Raw genomic sequence first — 21,785 nt, forward strand, 5'->3', positions numbered from 1 at the left:
GGGTTCACAAACTGGACATAAGGTAAAGCCATTTTCAGTGTTTTGCATTTATTAATTTTTATTTAAATCAAGAGTAGGTTTTGTGACGGACTTTCAAATGCTTTTGTAAAGTTGTGATACCCATGTCAGCAGATGAGTTTCTGCCCATAGCTTTCAGGGCTGTGAGCTCATGTTGGCTGTGGGATCTTGGTGCAAAATAGCTGGAGAAACGTGCTGGTCAAACAACATTGACAACTTGAATTGTCGAAGTTTCGGTACCTGTTGAACGGTTGCTATTTGAAGTTGGTGATTTCCCTTCTCTTTGCTCCCCCCCCCACCCAACTCCACCCCTCACAGATGCTGCCCCACCCACTGAGTTCTGAGTTTCAACAGCAGTTTTTTTTTCGATCCGCTTAGATTTTGCTGCTGCTTCTGACCATTTGACTCTAGGTTAGATGCAGGACTTTTTACCAGGATAGTACAAGCATGAGGAGCATGCAGGGAATAAGCTGAGCAAGTTGGCCTATTATTAATGTAGGCATCATGTTAATACTGCAGATTTGCTGTAAACTGACAATATATGTTAATACTATAGGGATATGGAGTGGTAGAAATCTGTTCCGGGTGACCTTGTTCTTATCAATATTAATATTCATGATTAAATTGCTCTGAGAAGACCACCCTGTGATCACTCCGCCAGGCTAAATTGGGGGAAACCAGTGGCTTTTGGGGAGATGGTACTCTCTATTTTCTGAGGAGGCCGAGGAGAGCTGGACTATGCACATCTATGCTCACATCATTCTACAGATGTGTAGTAGAGAACATCCTAACAAGCTATGTTACTGCTTGGTACGGAAACTGCATTGTGGCTGACAGGAAGGCTGTACAATAGCAAGTCTAAATCACCCAGTGAATCACCAGCATTGTCCTGACACCACAGGTTTTTGCTGGGACAGACCAGCATTGTCCTACCCACCAAGAATGTGCACAGTAGGTTCTGGTTAATCGGTAAACCTCGGGATCAGTACATTTTGGCCCAATTATGTGGCTGTCCTAATTAGCTGAAGTTTCATGAAAGTAGTTTAAAAAGGTATTTAAAAAAGAAAAAAGCTGAACGACCATTTAACCAAGTAACAAGTAATGTGTTTAAATGAAATACAGAACAAATTAGAGCACTACAAATACCATTACAGAACTATAAAACTATGTATTGATTTCTAATAGTTATCAGTGGAGGAATTCATCGAGTGTATGCTACCGTTTTGACTGTACGTCCTCTCCATGGAATGCGTGGTTTTTCTCTGGGTCCTTTGGTTCCCTCCTCCGGCATTGGAATTGGAGTAACACTTACTTCATTCTTATTTACATGTGTGCACTGCAAATAACATTAAACAATCTTGAATCTTGGTAGTTACTGCATTCAACCTCAACAGATGCAATAGTGGTTTTGACTCGTTTAGAAATCTGATTCCGTGTTTAAAATGAGCTGCAGCAAATGTATTCCACTTTTCCATTGCACAGTGCTCTTACTATTGAATACATGTAGATTTCTATGTATAATTTTATTTCTGACTTTAGTGAGATGTAGCCTTTAATGTTTAGGTTATAAGTCCATAAGACAAAGGAGCAGAGGTCGGCCATTCGGCCCATCGAGTCTGCTCCGCCATTTTATCATGAGCTGATCCATTCTCCCATTTAGTCCCACTCCCCTGCCTTCTCACCATAACCTTTGATGCCCTGGCTACTCAGTTACCTATCAATCTCTGCCTTAAATACACCCCATGACTTGACCTCCATATCTTCAAAGAATTGGTAATGTTTGCACAATGTTGTTACCTGAAGCTAAACCTTGGTCATGGTGCTTTTTCAAAAAAATAGTCTTACTGCATTCTGATTTAGTTGCTTTGATCAGCCAAATCCCAGTGTTTACATAATTAAATTCAGTTCCTTATCTCTGCAACAAATTTTCCCTCTGGGAACTGAGTTTAGATAGCCACCTAGTACACTTAACTCATTTATACTGCAGTCTACTTTAAATTGGTAGAGAAAAAAAAACATACAATGCACATAAGACATTTTTTACTCTTTCGGTTTTTATGAATTTACACAGTCATCCAGAGAACTCAGTCTGTGACAATTGTTCTTTGCCACAGTAGGTATTGAGCCATTTTCTTTTTACTCAATGCTTGGTGCCAAGTCTTAATCTTAGTCTTTCTATTATTAAGTGTCATAACGTCATAAATTAAAGTTTTTTTTATTTGGAGTGACCAGAAGAGGCGCATTGAGCCAGGTGAAATTCCACACTGAATGGACTTTGCCATGCTCAACTGCATGGCATTTCAGGCTATTTGACTGAATGATTAAGGGTGAGATACGATCAAGGCACCCAAGCACCGCCTGCCTCACAGCTGATTCACATCGTAAATCTTTTAATTTGCTAACTTCAGTAATATTCCTTGCAATAGCAAGCAAATACAAGGTACTGCAGCTTTAAAAGAAATTGTAAAGCCTTACAATATTGGCGGGGGTGGGGGGAGATCTTTTTTATTATTCCAAAATAAAGCAAGGTACAACTTTGAAGCAGGCTGATAATTTTTTTCTTTTTGGCACGAGCAGTTGTACATTTGCTCTAGGAATGCCTTGAGAGTTTGAAAGTATCACTTTTATCAGTCCTGACAGTTCATTGGGATGTATAAAATCTGCCTGTCTCGTACAAGGAGTTTTACTGCGCCGTTAAGGTCACATGCTAAGTACTGTAGCTTGTAGCCGCAATTGAAATTTGATTATCAACCAAAGAAATGGGGGGTGGGAGTATCCCAATAATTACAAAAAGAAAATCTTTTCTAACTCATTTATGTTTGAAAGTCATTTATGTTCAGACTATCTGTTGAAAGGAAATTATTTTGTGAACAACTACATCCTATGCTAGAGCGTGGAGTTGCATTGGTTGGAATATCTGAGCCATATCAATCGAGCAGAAAGTCAGCTTCTTTTGCTGGTTAACACTTAACCAAGAATTTTGGTGCAATTTGGAGTATTCTCGGGTTTAAGGGAAATAAAACACTTGTGTGACCCTCAGGTTACGTCGGCTGTGTAAGTCTAGGGAAGACAATCTCTGGCCCCACCAAATGTGTGAGATTGAGGTGCAAAACCTCCTGTTTGTGAGGATGCTGCGTGGTGTGTTACCCTGTTACAAATCAGTACCATGAAATAACAGACAGTACAACATATGCAATTAAACGATTTAACTTCATAATTCTTAATTTGACTAGAGGGTTTGTAAAGAAAAACAAAAAGAAAAGGGCCCATTTTATGAAACTGTGTAACGTGCACGTTGGAGCTCACGGTTTCCAGTCTGTTAGTTCTCCATCAAATTCCCCCCGGGTGCCATTGACTCCCGGCCCCACTCCAAGTCCACTCCTCTTAGGCATCTTCTCTCCATCTTCTGCTGAATAAAAGACACAGATCACCTCAGTCTCAGGCACACAAGAAGAAAAAACACTCCCTTCATTGGGCGGAGCCCATTCCAAAGCCCCCGTTATTTCCAGCCATAACCCAAACACTGCTGCTACAGAAAAACCATCACATAAGCAGTGCTTCCACAGAAAGACCATTGCATTAGCAGTGAAACCTTTCCCAGAGTGTTACACTTGTTAGTTTAAAAATAATTAGTTTAAAATTAATTTCTTTGAATTTCTCCTTTTTGAATAGTCTGCTGCTTGGGGCTCATGCATGAACTGCCAGTAGGGTAAGCTGGAGATGTTAATCTAGAAATATGTACTGTACAAGTGTGACATTATCTTGGAGGGACAATATAGAATGTGCCTTGAGTATACTTATTTAAGAATTATAAGTGTATTAGCCATCGCATAACTTTGTTTACCAGCTGCAGTACTGGTAATTTAAATGTATTCTTTAGGCAGTGTTAACTCTTCAAACATTCTGCTTTTGAAGTAAGAGTAAGTGCTTTCATTTTGACTGTATGTTTATTTTTCTCTTTCAGTGGAGGTTACTGTAGAATATGATTATGATGCTGCACAAGAGGATGAGCTGACCCTGAGAGTTGGTGAAGTCATTAAGAATGTTAGAAAACTTGAAGAAGAAGGATGGTGCGAAGGAGAGTTAAATGGGAAGAGGGGATTGTTTCCTGATAACTTTGTCAAAGTGAGTAACAATAAAACATTTTGCTAAATCACAGGTTTTGCTTTCTTCCCCTGTTGGAGTGTTAAGACGTGTTTCACATTTACACCTTTGCTTCAGACCTCAGTCCTGCTTCTGTTCTTCTTCCTTGATTTTCTTTTCCATCCTCTTTTCCCACTCTCTTCCCTTTTCTGCCACCAACCTCACTTCCAATACACTTGGGGTTTCATGTGACTGCCCTACACAATGTGCATGTTACTCATATCCTTGTGTTAAAGGGAGTTGGTAACTGAGTTGATTGTAATTGCCCAGTTGGAGCTTACTGAATTTTTTTCTTCTGGGTACTTGTAGAGTCTATTGAGGATATTTCACTGAATTGAATATTCTTTAGTGTAGCTCATGTTATGTAATTTAATTAGCAGAGCATAGAATTTTAATTCCATGTGAGAATGCTGTTAGGCAGGGGTCCCCAACCTTTTTTGTACTGCAGACCGGTTTAATATTGACAATATTCTTGTGGACCAGCTGACCAGGGCGGGGGGAGTGGGGGGTAGGGTTGCCAACGGCCAAGAGTATCAGTCAAATATGTTGTGTTTACCCAGCGAAAGACTACAATGACCATGAAGCCTTGCGCGGGCATTAGTGCGCATGCGTTACCTGAGCATGCGTGTACCTGCCGATTTTTTTTTCCTACAAATCGTTTTTGTTGATTCTGTTCGGGGGCGGGGCGGCGTGTTAATCACGACTGGAATATTGGTGATCAGTGGCTAATACACTCAATTTCGTTTCTAAATGGGTTTATCTAACGAATTTAGTATTAAACACACAGCGCATAGTTTCCTCGCATGAGTATAGTGATAAGTCAATTATCAGGGGAGCTTGAAGTAAGTGTTGAACGAACTTCCAGTAGAAGTGCTAGAGGCAGAGGTTCGATATTATCATTTAAAGAAAAATTGGATAGCTTTATGGACAGGAAAGGAATGGAGGGTTATGGGCTGAGTGCAGGTCGGTGGGACTAGGTGAGAGTAGCGTTCGGCACGGACTAGAAGGGCCGAGATCGCCTGTTTCCGTGCTGTAATTGTTATATGGTTACATAAGTCACTTATAAATCAATAGCATCATAACATTTTAAGTAGCGTTTAAACGCACATCACATATTTTCCTGGTATGAACATATAAGATCATTGCAACACACCAATATCGCTGAATCAGTGGGAGCCCTGGGCTTGTTTCCCTGCAACAAGACGGTCCCATCGAGGGGTGATGGGAGACAGCGATACTCGAAGGGGGTTCTTTATGTCCAGTCTATCCTGCAATTTAGTTTTTGTTGCATTTATTGCAGAAAACTCTGCTTCGCAGAAATATGTTGGAAATGGAAGCAATGTTTTCAGTGCTTTTGTGGCTATCTCAGGATATTTAGCCTTAGATCCAGAATGCCGGCAGAGATGTTATGTCAAACATACTTTTCAACCCGCTGTCATTTGCAAGCTTGAGGAGTTGATCTCCTTCCTGCGCTGACATGGATGACGCGCGGGTAATGATCTTGTGTGCATAATGGCTCGACAGTGGGCGTGACAGAGAATGAGGAAAGGTGCAGCTGACTCATATCGCCAAATCATATCGTTTCCTTGCGGCCTGGTAGCACATGCTTTGTGGCCCGGTGGTTGGGGACCACTGCTGTTAGGAGTACTTAGAGGGGCCCTAACAAGATCTTTCTCCACTGATCTAGATACCCTGGATACTAGCCGTCTTTTGCATTCAAACTAGTTGAGTGTTGGATGACTGTGGGTGGGGGCTTGTGCTAGAAAGGCCTGACCTATTATTATCCAGACTTAAGACCAAAAAGTGTTGTGTTCTGATTTATTCCTTTGCCAAGTGCTAGCATTCTTTGGTGAGAGCTTGGAACTGTGCAAGTGCTGAAAATGTCAGTGAATCTTGATAAGTAGTCCTGTCCTGTTGATAAGTAGTCAAATAGTATCATAGTATTTCACAATTTAATCACATCTTCATGGTCTGTCATTGATTATGTTGGTCTTTCATTGATTAATCTATTATGGGTTTATTGAATACGCCAGCAAGAAAATGAATCTCAGGATTGTATAAGGTGACATGTTTGTACTTTTGATAATGCATTTTGGACCTTTGAACATTCCCAAAAACTCCTCCACTACTGTCAGTGATCTTATGTGCAGCCTAGCATCACTTCATGGACATACAAGCCACACCACCTAGCAATTCCTGACCTAACATAGCAATCAATGGGGCAATGTACAATGACAAGTTAACCCACCTACCGATACGACTTTAGACTGTGGGAGGAAACCAGCGGTCCCAGGGGAAACCCACGCAATCACAGGGAAAATGTACAAACTCCTTGTAGCCAGCAGCAGGAAATAAACCCAGGTTGCTGGTACTCTAAAGTGTTGTGCTAACCACTAGGCCAGTGTGCTGCCCTGTGTAGTATTTTAAATAATCATATTTAGTTATTTCTCTAAAGAAATTCAATAACCTGCGTGGTCATCAAATCAACATGTAAGTAAATGTACCCTGCTCTTTGTGGGCTCAGAATTGATAGGATGTTGTTTATTGGGTCAGATTTTGCCAGAACAGATTGGTGAATATTCTTTACTTTTTTTTTTATCATTCTTGTAATAAGTGGGTTGTGGGGGAGGCGGGGGCTGTAGTGTGAGGGTTGCGTGCACTGGGGTGTTTGGGGATCTTGACCAATGGTCCAGATCAAATGTGTTTATGTTTTGTAGCTTCAGAACATTAAACTAATTCAAAGGAAGACATAGGAGTCCGAAATGTGGGTTTAGCTTCAAGTTTACTTTTAGTGAGGTGTGTGTGTATCACATGATAGAGAGATGACCTATGCAATTTGCATATTTTTCCATATAACCTGTGATTATTTAAATGAGAAGGCTTAATCAACATGGGTGTGTGTATGTGTTTATGTATACAAGATTACACAATAAAATGCATGCCTCCTTAACTAATGAGACTTTAGGAAACACAGTAGAGCATACCTCATACCTCAGAAAGACTGCAATGAGGAAAATGAGACAGAGCAAGTACAGTGGTCTGGTATAATAAGACCATAAGACATAGGAGCAGAATTAAGCCATTCAGCCCTTCGAATCTGCTCCGCTATTCCATCATGGCTGATTAATTATCCCTCTCAACCCCATTCTCCTGCCGCCTTCCTGGATTTATTGCCTTTGTGGAAAAGGATAGGTTTGGAGACTAAATTGAGAAGATGAATTTTATTCAAATGAGAGTAACTTAAAGTAGTTGGAAACAAATACTGCGAAGTATTCACGGAATCTAACAGGCTGGATGACGTTTTCAGAAAGAACAATGAGTGGACTTTTGCATCAAGAGCCCCTCTGGGGCTTGCAGGTTTTATTGAGGATGGCAGGAATCAAGAGTGGGAAACTTGTGTGGGGACGAGAAAAGGAATGAGAAAATAACAATTATTAAAATTGGCAAAAATCTAAAGATGTTTTGGATTTAGAGCAAGAGGATAACAAAGAAAAGAGTTGAACCTATTTGAGATTGAAAACCAGGTGGAAGATGTGTGTAAGGTTTTTAGTATTTTGTGTCCATCTTCATTTAAATAAAATGATGACACTGTTGTATTGGACATCTTCAAGGAGCAGTCCCATAGGAAGGGGACGTCCATCATTAAGAATTCCCATCACCCAGTATATGCCCTTTTCACACTGTTGTACATAATGTACTGGTTGGGCACAGGAGTACATTCAGCCAGAGACTCATTCCACTGAGATGCAACACAGAACATCATAGGAAGTCGTTCCTGCCTGTGGCCATCAAACTTCACAACTCCTCCCTTGGAGGGTCAGACATCCTGAGCCAATAGGCTGGTCCTGGACTTATTTCCTGGCATAATTTACATATTATATTCTATTTATGGCTTTATTACTAATTAATTATTTATAGTGCAACTGTAACGAAAACCAATTTCCCCCGGGATCAATATTATGACTATGACTAACATCAGGAAGGAGGTACAGAAGCCTGAAAGCGCACACTCAGCGATTCTGGAAGAGCTTCTTTCCCTCTGTCATCAGATTTCTAAATGGACGTTGAACCCATGTTCCTCACTACTTTTATTTCTGTTATTTTGCACTACTTATTTTTAACTTTTTAATAGACACTTATACACTTAATGCAACTCGGATTTTTTCCCCCTCTATATTTATTATCTTGTATTTCATTGTTCTGCTGCCGTAAAGTTGACAAGTTTCATGACAAGCAACACACATCAAAGTTGCTGGTGAACGCAGCAGGCCAGGCAGCATCTCTAGGAAGAGGTACAGTTGATGTACCTCTTCCTAGAGATGCTGCCTGGCCTGCTGCGTTCACCAGCAACTTTGTGTGTTGCTTGAATTTCCAGCATCTGCAGAATTCCTGTTGTTTAAGTTTCATGACATATGCCAGTGATATTAATTCTAATTCTGAATACAAAACAGATTTGTGCTGAAGGGCTCTTGCACCATTAGAAGCGAATTTTTCAGCTGTTAAAGGAAACTGAGTGTTATTTGCTTTTATTGTTTGCATGATTTGTTTGCTTTTTTGCACATTGGGTGTTTGACAGTCTTCTTCAGTAAGTTCTATTGTGTTTCTTTGTTTTGTGGCTGCCTGCTAGGAGACAAATTTCAAGGTTTTACATGGATATTTTGATAATAAAGGTACTTTGAACTTTGAAGCAGGAAGAGAATGTGGAGGCTTTAAGATTTTTCTGTCTTCTCTGGAGATTGCTGGAGTATTGGGAGGATAGAAAATCAAATTGTTTGATAAAGGAGGTACAGATAAACCATATCAACTGTGCGCCAGTTCATTTAACTTCAGTGGTCGGCAAATTGTTTCCCAGGATTCAAAGTAATGGTTATAAATGTTCATAAAAATACAGTTGGAAAGGGGAACCGATGTAGAGTATTGCGATTGACTGGGAAGTTAACACAGCTGATCTGCAGTTTTTACTGCAGTTTACATAGATTTTAGTGAGGGTTTTCGACAAGCAGCCATCTGGCAGACTGGCCATAAAAGTAAAGCCTAACTGGCTCAGTGATGGGAAATGAAAGGCTGTGGTTGTTTTTCTTTTGTGTGACTGGAAGTCTCTCATCAGTGGTTGGTCCCTTTCTAAAGTATGTACTGCTGATATGTTTACCAGTGAAACCTGTACGTTGGCTTCATTATCGGCAATGAAAAAGAAAGCAATGCAATGAAGGAAGAAGTGTGGCAGATAGCGTTTAATCCAGGGAATTATGTGGCAGTGTGTTTGGGGAGCTGTGGACAAGGTATGGGAAAATGCAGTTTTTGGGAGTGTGGGGGTGGAGAGGGATCTTGCAGTGCATGTTCACAGATCCTTGAATGTGGCAGGTCAAGGTCATTACTGTGGCTGAAAGACCCTCTGGGATTCCTATTTAGTCACGACATCAAGTTCGAGTCAAGATATTTTAGTGTTTTTTACATAGCGCAGATTGAGTACTATTATTGGAAAGATCTAATAGCACTGGTGCTGTGCTGAGGTTTCTAAGTATGCTTCCGGGAGGGTAAACTGTTTGATATGTGAAAAGATTGGATGGAACCAGAGAGGCTGAGGGGAGACTTAATTGAAGGAAATAGATTAAAGTAAGGAGAATCCTTTTCCTTTTGGGTAGGGGTCTAAAACTTAGAGCAAGGATGTTTTGTGATAGATTGAGGGTCAATGACAGAGATTAAAAATAACGAGGAAAGATGAGAGGGGAGGAAAGATCTTTTCACGCAGAAAATAATAGGATTTTGGAACAATGCCAAATAGAGGCAGAAATCCCATTTTTTAAAACAAATGTGGAAATGCCGTGAGGCAATGCAGCCTAATCTGCCAATATTTGAAAAATACTTCAGTTTGTTATTCTTGGATCCAGTGGGACATTATCCATTTTTTCCTCATTGATGATAGATGTTAGTTTTATCTCCTTACTGGCTCTTTTACATCCATCTAGCCAAGCAATGCTGTAACTGGGTCATTCATTTTTAAACACTCAATTGTTAATACTTTCATTTTATTCAGATTAGATTGTTTCATCAGTATACCTTTTGGTGACTTAGTCTAATCACTGTTCTCGTTTGTTTTGACATCAAGTTTAGTTACAACCAGTTTAGTTAACTTTTGCACTTCAGGCCTCACAGTTGTTTTGTGAGAATATCTTATACTGCAATTCCAGTTTGAGTTTTGTATTTAATGGAGTGTTAAATCTTGTACAGTGAATATTGAATGAATAAATATTTAAACACTAAAAGGAAACCCAGTATCATTGCTGGGGAACGCTGCAGGCCAGGCAGCATCTATAGGAAGAAGTACAGTTGACATTTCAGGACGAGACCCTTCATCAGGACTAACTGAAAGAAGAGATAGTAAGAGATTTGAAAGTGGGAGTGGGAAGGGGAGATCCGAAATGATAGGAGAAGCCAGGAGGGGGAGGGGTGAAGGTAAGAGCTGGAAAGTTGATTGGCAAAAGGGATACAGAGCTGGAGAAGGGGGAGGATCATGGGACAGGAGGCTTAGGGGGAGGGGAGCCCAGAGGGAGATGGAGAGCAGGCAAGGAGTGATTGTGAGAGGGACAGAGAGAGAAAAAAGGGCGGGAATAATAAATAAGGGCTGGGGTAAGAAGGGGGAGGAAGGGCATTATCGGAAGTTAGAGAAATCAGTATTCATGCCATCAGGTTGGAGGCTACCCAGACGGAATATAAGGTGTTGTTCCTCCAACCTGAGTGTGGCTTCATCTTGACAGTGGAGGAGTTCCTCCAACATTAGCTTCATCCCGTCCCCTCCAGTCTTCTCCTATCATTTCTGCTCTCCCCCTCCCCCTTCCACTTTCAAATCTCTTACTATCTCTTCTTTCAGTTAGTCCTGACAAAGGGTCTCCGCCTGAAATGTGGATTGTACTTTTTCCTATAGATGCTTCCTGGCCTGCTGCATTCCATCAGCATTGTGTGTGTGTTTGTTGCTTGAATTTCCAGCATCTACAGATTTTCTCCTGTCATTGTTGCTGTTCCTTGGCTTTGAATATTGGCAAGTAAACAGCTTCAAGTTCAAGTCCAATTTATCGTTATTCAACCATACACGTCTATACCACCAAATGAAACAACACTCCTTTGAACCAAGGTGCACAACACAGTTTAGATAACAAAGTAATGTTATTACAAGCAAATTAATGAATAATAGGTGCATTTATGATGCAAATTAAAAAGTAAACAGTATAATGCTACTCGCACTTCATATGCGATGAGACCTGGGTGGTGGAAGGGATTTCAGCAGTCTAACTAACTGGGTGAGGAAGAAGCTGTTTCCCATCCTAACAGTTTTTGTCTTAATGCTGTGCTGTTTCTGACCTGACAGTGGGTGGGGGGGGGGGGATGTGCAAAGAGATTGTTGGATAGATCCTTAGAGCAATAAGTTTGAAGAGATGCAGACATCATGATGTTCTTCATCGACTACAACTCAGCATTCAATACCGTCGTCCCCCCAAAATGAATCAGTAGGCTCCAAGACCTTGGCTTCAATACCTCCTTGTGCAATTGGATCCTGGATTTCTGTACCCGCAGATCCCAGTCAGCTTAATTATCTCCTTCAACAAAGGTGCACCACAGGCCTGTGTGCTTGGCCCTCTGTTCTACTCGCTTTACGCCTATGATAGTGGCTAAGCAAAGCTCCAATGCCATATTCAAGTTTGCTGATGACACCAGTGTTGTGGTCTGTATCAAAGGTGTATCAAATCAGCATGCAGGAGTGACACTGATAACTTGAGTGGTGTCATAATAACAATCTCTCACTTAGTGTCAGCAAAACCAAGGAATTGATTGTGGACTTCAGGAGAGGGAAACCAGAGGTCTATGAGCCAGTACTCATCGGAGGATCATAGGTGAAGAGGGTTAGCAACTTTAAATTCCTCGATGTTGCTATTTCAGAGGACCTGTTCTGGATGTAAGTGCAATTGCGAAGAAAGCTCACAGTGCCTCTACTTTCTTGGGCGCCTGTGGAGATTTGGCATGACAGCTAAAACTTTGATGAACTTCTATAGATCTGTAGTGCAGAGTGAATTACTGGCTCCATCAAAGCCTGGTGTGGAAACACCACTGCCTTTGAATGGAAAATCCTACAAGAGATAGTGGACTTGGACCAGTACGTCATAGGTAAAGCCCTACCCAATCACTGTGCTCATCTATATGAAACGCTGTCATAGGAAAGCAACATCCATCATCAGGGATTCCCCACCACCCAGGTAATGCTCTTGCTGCTCTCATTAGGTAGAAGGTAGAAGAGCCTTAGGACTCGTACCACCTGGTTCACAAACAGTTACCACCCCTCACCCACCAGGCTCTTGAATAAAAGGAGATATCTACACTCACTTGCCCCATCATTGAAATGTTCTTACAACCAATGATCTCACCTTAAAGACTGTTTATCTCATTATCCTATGTTCTCGTTATTTATTGTTATTTATTTATATTTGCATTTGCACAGTTTGTTGTCTTCTGCACTCTGGTTGATCTTTCACTGATCCTGTTATAGTTATTATTCTATAGATCTGAGTATGCCTACAAGAAAATGAATCTCAGGGTTGTATATGGTGACATACATATACTTCGATAATAAAATGTACATGTAACTTTGAATCTTGAAATCAATTCTTTGTGTTACTGCAAAGCCATGTGATTTTGTATTTAGTCTTTTTGTGCCGTGAGTGAGTTGCAGGTTTTTGTTCGGTTCTGAGATATATTTGATTAAGTGGATGCTGGATAGAATATTATACAATACTGCCTTGATGGTGCCTGCTTGGAAAATAATTGAAGAACATCATTCTCCTTAGTTTGAGCCTCTGTGAGGAAACTGTAAAAGGCTGTTGATGTTGACATAGACCAATTTCAGATTTTTGTTGAGCCACAAGGGTTGTTTGTGTATTGGTAACCTGGAGATTTGGAACGAGGTTGTTTAACTCTGGTTCCATAAGTGAAAGGTGGAGCTTAAATTAGAGTCAAAGTTTTAAAACTGAGCTAATATTAGACCTCAGACTGTTTATTTCCTTCCATAGATTCTGTCTGACCTGAGTTCATCCAGCATTTTGTGTTTTGCTCTGTATTTCCTGCATGTGTAGAATCTGTTGTCTAATATTTTTATTATTTCCAGCTGGATATTCTTGCTCCTGTTGTGCATGAGCAGAGATTACCAAACTTAATCTATCTTCTTCTCTGACTGTGGCGAAATCGCGTCTTTTTCTTGGGAGGAGTCATGATGATAATTGTTTCTTACTCTACCTAACAAACTACGTTCTCTTCATTTTTATGGTTTAGCAAATGTCTACTTTTTATTCTAATTCAGAGGCCTACTATGTTGCTATTGGGTTTCAGTCTTGTAGAAGGTGACAGTTGGGAAATGCAAAAGGCCAGAGTAAGGTGACGTACTCATTTGTGGTGGGGAGTTCTGTCTGCCAGTCCACAGAATTAAGGTAGCAGGAAGTGCAGTGGTCATTTCTGTGTGAATATTCTGCACAGAATACAATAGAAGTTATGAAAAGCTGTAACTGACAACATGCAAAAGACAAACTGCAAATAATAATGAGAACATGAGTTGTAAAGAGCTCTTGAAAGTACATCTTTAGGTTGTAGAATCAGTGCAGAGTCATGATTGAGGTCATCCATGCCAGTTCAAGAGCTTGATGGCAATTGGGTGATAACTGTTCTTGAGCCTGGTCTGTCTGCTAATTATTTCTGAGAATGTGCTGAACTCTCCTCACTGTCTTGGAATTTTCTGAACTTCTAATGTTTTGGTTATTCAGCAACTGAATAAGACAAGCTGTTTCTCTTTGGGAGTTGTAGGAAATGAGAGAGAATTTTCTAGTTAGCCTCACATCAACACCAGGGAAAATGCTGGGATAAAATTTTAGGAAGTTGGAGTAACAGGATGTTTGGGGGAAATGTTAATGAAATGGCTAAGAGTCGGGCTGGCTTTATGAAAGGAAAATCATATTCGTCAAAGCTTTTGAATTGTTTAGGTAGTGACTAGCTGAACAAATAATGACAAATCAGAAATGAGGTTCCTTATGACACCAGGGCTCCTAAAGGCAATAAAATTTTTATTGATTGGCTGTAAGGAAACACTTTTGAAAGAGCTTGTTTTTGCCATTGAGTTGGGAGACTAACCTTTCAGGATGTTACTGGAGTCAGTGCTCTGTTTCATTGATCTTCATAAAAGGATCGAGTGTATTGAACTTGAAATCAATACAAAGCTAAGTGATAGAGTGGAGAAAGTTGGTCAAATCATTACACAGCAAATGAACAAGGTCATGGGCAGCTTGCATATGAGAAAAGTGTGATGTCTTGTACTAGAGCTGGGAAAAAGTAGAAATCTGGACTGAAATGATAAATTAGAAAAGTATAGGTGTTCTGGGTGTACATAAACAGGAATCATTGTAGGTACATCAAACACTTTAGAAGGCAGAGGGGTCTGTTGGCTTTATTTTGCTATTAGATTTGAGTGCAAGAAAACAAATATCTTATTCCATTTTTGAAACCTTAGGGAGGCGACTGGTGCAATATTGTGCAGAGTCCAGTGTCTGAGTCTTTGGGAGGAACTACTTGCAATTAAGGGAATACAGTGCAGGTTCACCAAATTCATTGCCAAGGGCAGGTTATTCTTGATGTATGCCTAAATTAGAAGACTGAAATGTAATCTTATTGAAGTATATTAAACTCTTAGGTAACGACTGAATGGAAGCCAAGATGATTTTCCTTGCATAAGTATCTAGAGCCATGGGCCGTTGTCTTCCAGAATTTTCCATCTAGATCAGAGGTTCCCAACCCGTTATATGATATTGATCAATGCTATTAAGCAAGGGGTCCATGGACCTCAGGTTGAGAACGGCTGACCTAGATACTGGTAGCTGTTGTTTGGAATACACCACCCACGAGTGATATGGAGGATCAGTTGCACCAGTGCATTCAAGAAAAGCAGTGATAAATTTATAGTTATCAAGGGAACTGAGGAATGTAGAGCTTGTCTTGGCAAGTGTTGCTACGTTATGAAATCTGTTGGGATCTTCTTTGATTGTGGAGTCGGCAGAAGTAGCCCAGATGATGGTTTCCTGTTTCTGGACACAACTCGTGTTGCTCACAAGAACATGTGGGCAAAGGCACGGAATGTAAATCTATGAGGAAAGCTAGTCCACACCATGTCAGATTTGCATTTTTTTTGCAGCTAACTCCAGCTTCAATTTGAGACTATTAAGCACAAGTAAACATTGCAACGTACCAATAAGGTAAAAGGCAGTGAAAACAGGAAGCACAGAAGCTAGGTTCCAGAAACCAAAGCAAGTTGGTCAAAGAAATGGTCAGAATCATTTGGCTGTTTGGCTGCAGGACAGCATTTCCTTTTGAATGGCTTACTGATGACAACTGCTGGCTGGCAATTGATTTTTAAAAATTGTATATGAAACCTGAAGAATATTCTATGAAGAATGGGAGGATGAAGCCAAGACATAGTTTTATAGATTCCTTTCATGTTTTGACAAACAAATTGAATGTGATTGTGAGGACCAAAGCAGAAAAATCAAACCAAAATCCAAATGTGACAGAGAGTAAGCTGTAGGTGTACAGTAAAGTAAGGAAAGGCGGAACAGGATGGTGCACCAGTCCCAGGTCCCTTCACCATGGGTTCTGGCATAGATTGGCTGTGTATGTCAAATGAAATCTTGCCTGAGACTGCAGTTCACCAAAAGGAACTGAAATGTTTGGACATCTTTTTGTGAATTATTTCTATTTATTCATTTGCTTTAGGTCTCGGGGAGAACACCGTGCATTTTGCCAGCACCTGCACATTACTGTATATGACTTGGCTGTTTTAAATCATTAATTGTCAGCTTGCCTTAGTTGGGAGCACTTTGCCCTTCAATCAGGTGGTTATGGGTTTCAGTTCTATCTAACACTGAAGTCCAGAAACTAGTTCTGTTTTGATTTGAGAGATTTTTATGGTATGAATGCATACACCTGGCTTAGCTCACGTTTAGGCTATGACTACTGGGCTGAAATATTGAAGTTAGCTTTTAGTTCAAGCATCAAATCAATAATGTACCCACATAATATCTACCTAAGGGTTTCGGCCTGAAACATCAACTGTATTTTGTTTTCCATAGATTCTGCCTGGCCTCCAGCATTTTGTGTGTGTTGCTTGGATTTCCAGCACCTGCAAATTCTCTCTTGCTTTTGATGTACCCACATAATCGTGTTTTCTACTTTTTATTAGAATTGGCCAGTTCTGGTTTAATGCCATTAAGGTCTGACTTTGTTTTTACTCTTGCCTTCCTCTGTACAGATCCTGTGCAATATGTTGTGTTTTTCCAAGATTCTTTGGATATCCAGCAACTTTTTCCATCCTTGGGGTTACCTCGTACAGATCTGCAATGAATAAGTCTTCACTATCCTCTCCCAACTAGTATAATTTTGTGTCTTGGTCTGCACCCTGTCACAGATATTTCCCATGTGTTCACCATCCCTCCCATTTTCTGCAGCTTGACACGTTAATCTTCTAAAGATTTCCTCATTCTGTTGAAATGTTATTGATGTGATATGTTTACTGTTTCTCTCAGGCGGTGTTGGCCAACCTATTTGTTTACTTATTACAACTGAGAAAAACCATTTGGGCAATTGGGCCCAAGTCATCTCTTCTGTTCTGTTCCCTTTCATTTACCTGTAGTCCTTCAGTTTATTCCCTGTTTTAATGTGCATCAATTCTCCTTTGATTCTTTTCTGATATGGGAGGAAAGTTGAGCACCTATAAAATCCAGGTATGATGCGGAGAATGTACTGTCTCCACACAACTCCTTGTGTCACGATTAAGCCGAAGTCCCTGGATCCATGGCACTTGTAGAGAATGTCTGGGGTACTTTCTCTTTCTTAAGAAGTTGCACGATATTTACATTGGGTATTTTTTGGTTAATCTGTTTTTGTTATAACGGTTCTTGATTGTGAAATACTTCAGCCATTACATGAATGTAAAGTTTTGTATAAGGAGTCATAATATACGCTTAAATTCCTTAGTAGCTCAAAAAAATAGTTGCATCAGCTCCAGCATCTAATGACATAGTCTATCAATTTACATAGCAGAAGGATAGACGAAATAGCTTTCTTAGATTAGCATTGCTTTAATTGCATATTGTGGGTGTTAGTAATAGAAATTGGGCACCACAGAAGTGTGGCGGTTAGCGCAACGTAAAATACAGTCCAGGGCATCAGAGGTTGGAGTTGAATTCCGGCGCCGTCTGTAAGGAGTCTCTGTGCGTCCAACCCGTGGAATGCGTGGGTTTCCCCCGGATGCTCTTGTTTCCTTCTCCAGTCCAAAGACAGACCAAATAGGTTAATTGGTCATTGTAAGCTGTCCCGTGATTAGGTTAGGGTAAATGGGATTGTTGGTGTTGCTGGTACAATGTGGCTTGAAGGGCTGGAAAGACCTACTTTATGCTATAATCTCTAAATAAATATTGTGGTGAAATAATTAGTTTTTAGAATCTTTTGTAGGTTAAACAATGATTTAGATGTAGTTTTCTCACAGATTTCAAGTTAGTTTGACACTAGATAAAATGATTAACTATCGAATATTGATTATTGATGGATGATCATTGTGGAACCTGGCAATTACCACACTATCCTGAACACATGTAATATGATTATATAAGGGAAAAACATTGTCCGCAGTTTTAAAAATAGAACCTCTACATTTACACCAGAGTTGTTCAGGGTAATGTCTGGTTTAGTCTTCAGTGCATAGTGAAGAATGAGAGTTGGCATTTCCATCAAAGCCTTTTAGAGCTGATGTCCAGATTTGAATTGATTTTTGATTTTAACCAAACAGGAACTTAACATTTTTATTGCATTTGGTATTTGAGAGACCTCTTTTTAAAAACAAAAATACACACAAACCTCAATATTTGCTTCTGCAATACTAAGTTTCCATTTCTGTTCTGATATTCTGAAGATCCATTTAGAGCTTAGACTAATGACAGAATGTCTGAACTTTGGAACTTGCGACATAGTGCTCACATTACTTGATAGCAAGCAGGAAAAAGAAATCTGTCCACTTTAATTTACTGTTTGGAGTTGAATCATAGATCTCCTTCCTCAGTCTTAACTGGTTTGGGTAACTTAGCTAAATGCTTAAAGAAGATCAAGTATTTGACCTTGGTGGAATCTTTTGGCTCAAATTTTTAATGACTGAATAACAATTTTTAAGAAAAGAAAAAAGTTAATACTAAATAAATACGTTGTAAATTAGGAAGGTTGTGTCAGGTCTGACTATCCCAGATATGCCTCAGAAAGCCTAATAAACAGTCATGAGAAAGTTTTTCTTCTGTGAGAAGCTTCTTCTGCACAACATGCCGACCAATTTTCTTGAAAACAATCATCACCACTCTTCAAACATGATTAGTTATAAAATGTTATAGAATATTTGAAAATGATTTTAAATGCAAACCCTTTTCCTATTTTCACCTAAATTTTTGCTTTGAATTTCTAAGCCTTAATTTGAGTTCAGAATTAAGGTAGCTTGCATATGGCCTTTTTAAATTGTCAGTACAACAGATACATTTGTGTATCTGGCCTCTCCTTATGCTCTTGATTTTTATTTGTGTGGTGCTGCTGTCCTTGCATAAGTTGTGCTTGACTTTGCTTAGTTGGCTGACTGTTGCTGGAATGCCAGGTGGAGTGGTATGTTCTCACTTGTGGGTTAGAGGCGGCGGGGGCGGGGGGAAGTAAACCAAAAAACAGTGCTTGTCATCACCTTTTGATTTGATGAAAAAGATGGTTATTCAGAAGTTGGGCGGTGCTGGCACTCAATTGGTCTAAAAGAATTTGCTGTGTAAGATACTACTCAATGGAACCTAATAAATATTGAAAATATCTGGCATATTATATGAGGGGGAAAGGAGAAAATTAGAGGTGTTCAGTATTTAATCCTGAAGTTGTCATAATCAAGATACCAAAAAAAAACATGAAGTCTGTAGATGCTGGAAATCCAAAGCAACACAGGCAAAATGCTGGAGGAGCTCAGCAGGTTAGGCAGCATTTATGGAAATTATAAAAACAGTCAGCGTTTCAGGCTGAGACCCTTCCTCAGGACTGAGAAGGAAGGGGGAAGACGCAAGAAATTAAGATGCATTGTTTTCTAATTGTTTTCTGAAGAACATTGTGAAGCTGCTAAACAAATGTAGATGATATGTCCATCAAATTTGAGGCTTTAATCCAATCACTCTTTGCTAACCAAGAATTCCCTTCGGAATCTAGTGAAGGATAAAGTCTACATCCTTGTGTCCTCCCTGTGCTAACTTTTCACTGAGCTTTGTACCATTAATTATCTACAATGTATCAGCCGAGTATTTGTTGCAATCGTGGTTTTGATCATTTCAACAATTTTGACCATTCTTCTTTTAACTATTGGTTATACACTTGGCTGGTTCTAAAGGCTGTCATAATGCGGGGGGGGGGGTGTCTGCTGGATAATGGGGATAAGCTCCCACAACCAATTATATGCTCCCAATGGGTTGTGTCTTAAATAGCCTCTGACAACCAAGTTCAGTTTCTGGCCTTCACGTGTGGCTTAGTTACTAAGCCCGGCGGAACAGTTTCTATTGACAGGAGAAGGGGAAGGGATGGTTTACTGGTGCCATTAAAAACAGTTTCCTCAGGCAGATGCGGCTTGTCATCTGTGGTTGCCAGCTGTTCTAGGAAAAGGGAGACACTGATCTCAAACCTCCGCTGCCTTGTGTTTATACATGCTCATGAGTAAAGTTTTGGGAGTGAACCACAAGGGGGAAAAGATCCACAGCTGGAGTCCCTAAAGCAGTCCTACGTTGAGTTCAACGCTAATTGGCTACTCCTGTGACAGTACTGGTGCCAAAACCATATTGCTGTCTGTTTAAACGTAAACAACAGGAATTCTGCAGATGCTGGAAATTCAAGCAACATACATCAAAGTTGCTGGTGAACGCAGCAGGCCAAGCAGCATCTATAGGAAGAGGCGCAGTCGACGGGCCTGAAACGTCGACTGCGCCTCTTCCTATAGATGCTGCTTGGCCTGCTGCGTTCACCAGCAACTTTGATGTATGTTGCTGTCTGTTGTTCCTTTGGTTACATCAGATGCATGGAGCGAGGGAGCCTGCTATATGGGCAACAGCTTGCTCACCATATCATACTGGCCTGATTTACATACCAGCTTGGATGCATCATCCATGGTCCACATTGACCACGGAAGGCCTCAAAGTTCATGATGTAGAAATGTGGAAGTAACCGTCAGAGATGTTGCTCCACAGGATGTTGTGTGGCAGTTTTAGACACAGCTATTAGGGATTTGTAGATGTGATACTGACTCTTAATGCACTATGCCAGAAGTATGTTATCTATGGAGGATTAGCAGATTGGATTCAAAATTGGCTTGGCCATAAAAGACAGTAGTGATTGGATTGGTGTTATTCTTACTCACAGTCTGTGACCAATGTGCGTAGAAGTGATAAAGTGGGCTATTCAGTAAATTTGTGGACAACACCGAATGGTGGGGTTGTGGTACTGAGGAATGTTGTCAAAGGTTTCAGTAGGATATTGAACCGTTTAAATTGTGAGCAGAGAAATGACAGATAAAGTTTAATCTGAACAAGTGGGAGGTGTTATACTTTGGGAGGAAAGTAAATGATAAATGGCAGGAACTGTTGGAAGCATTGATATACAGAGAGATCAAAGTCACATTACGGTTGTGTAAAACTTGAGTTAGGCCACTTATGGAGCATTGTGTTCAGTTTTGGTTGCCACATTCCAGGAAGGTGGTGCAGGTTTTGGTGAGGGTGCAGGAAGGCGCTCACCAAAATATTTGGAATCGAGAATATTAGCTCAAAGAGATTGGACAAACTTGATTTGTTTTCTTTGGAATGCCAGAGGCTAGGGGTTGACTTGATGGAAGTTGAAAAAGTATGTGAGGCTTATACGGGGTAGCCTTTTTTTAAAAAAAAACTCCTCGTGGTGGAAATTTTGAATATTAGTGGACAGAGCTTTAAGGTTAGAGGAGGAACATTTATAATAAATGGGTGGGGTAAGTTTTAGTTTTCATACAGTGGTAATTGCCTGGATTACACTGCCAGGGGAAGAGTAGGAAGCAGATATATCAACATTTGAGGATCATTTACGTAGACTAATGAACACAGAGTGAAGTGTTCCTGAACATGGTGTGTGAGCCGAAAAGAAGATACAGGAGCCTCAAGACTCTTACCACCAGGTTCAAAAACAGTTAATACCCCTCAACTATCAGGCTCTTGAACCAAAGGGGGATAACTTTTCTCAACATCACTTGCCGCATCACAGAAATGTTCCCACAACCAATGGACTCACTTTCAAGAACTCTTCATCTCATGTTCTCTATTTATCTGTCTTTTGCACAATGGTTGAAAGCTCAAGTTGCATGGTACTTCATTGCTTCTATTGTTATTATTCTGCTATGGATTTATTGAGTATGCCTGTAAGATAATGAATCTCAGGATCATATGGTGACATTTATGTACGGTGATAACTATGAACTTTTGAAAATTTTTAGCTTAATCTCTTCTTCTCAGGGTTTACTCCTGAAGCCT

At 40.2% G+C, this 21,785-nt stretch overlaps 1 protein-coding gene across 1 annotated transcript in view; it reads left to right on the forward strand.

The window, feature by feature from the left end:
• The window catches only part of cd2ap (CD2-associated protein), a 253,762-nt gene that overhangs the window by 44,233 nt on the left and 187,744 nt on the right, over positions 1–21,785 (forward strand). The window contains exon 2 of the mRNA XM_063034875.1: positions 3,983–4,143. Within this exon, the coding sequence (XP_062890945.1) occupies positions 3,983–4,143 (161 nt within the window). The remainder of the gene's footprint in view (positions 1–3,982; positions 4,144–21,785) is intronic.

The sequence above is a fragment of the Mobula hypostoma genome, chromosome 2 (assembly GCF_963921235.1).
Source record: "Mobula hypostoma chromosome 2, sMobHyp1.1, whole genome shotgun sequence".
Classification (NCBI taxonomy): domain Eukaryota; kingdom Metazoa; phylum Chordata; class Chondrichthyes; order Myliobatiformes; family Myliobatidae; genus Mobula; species Mobula hypostoma.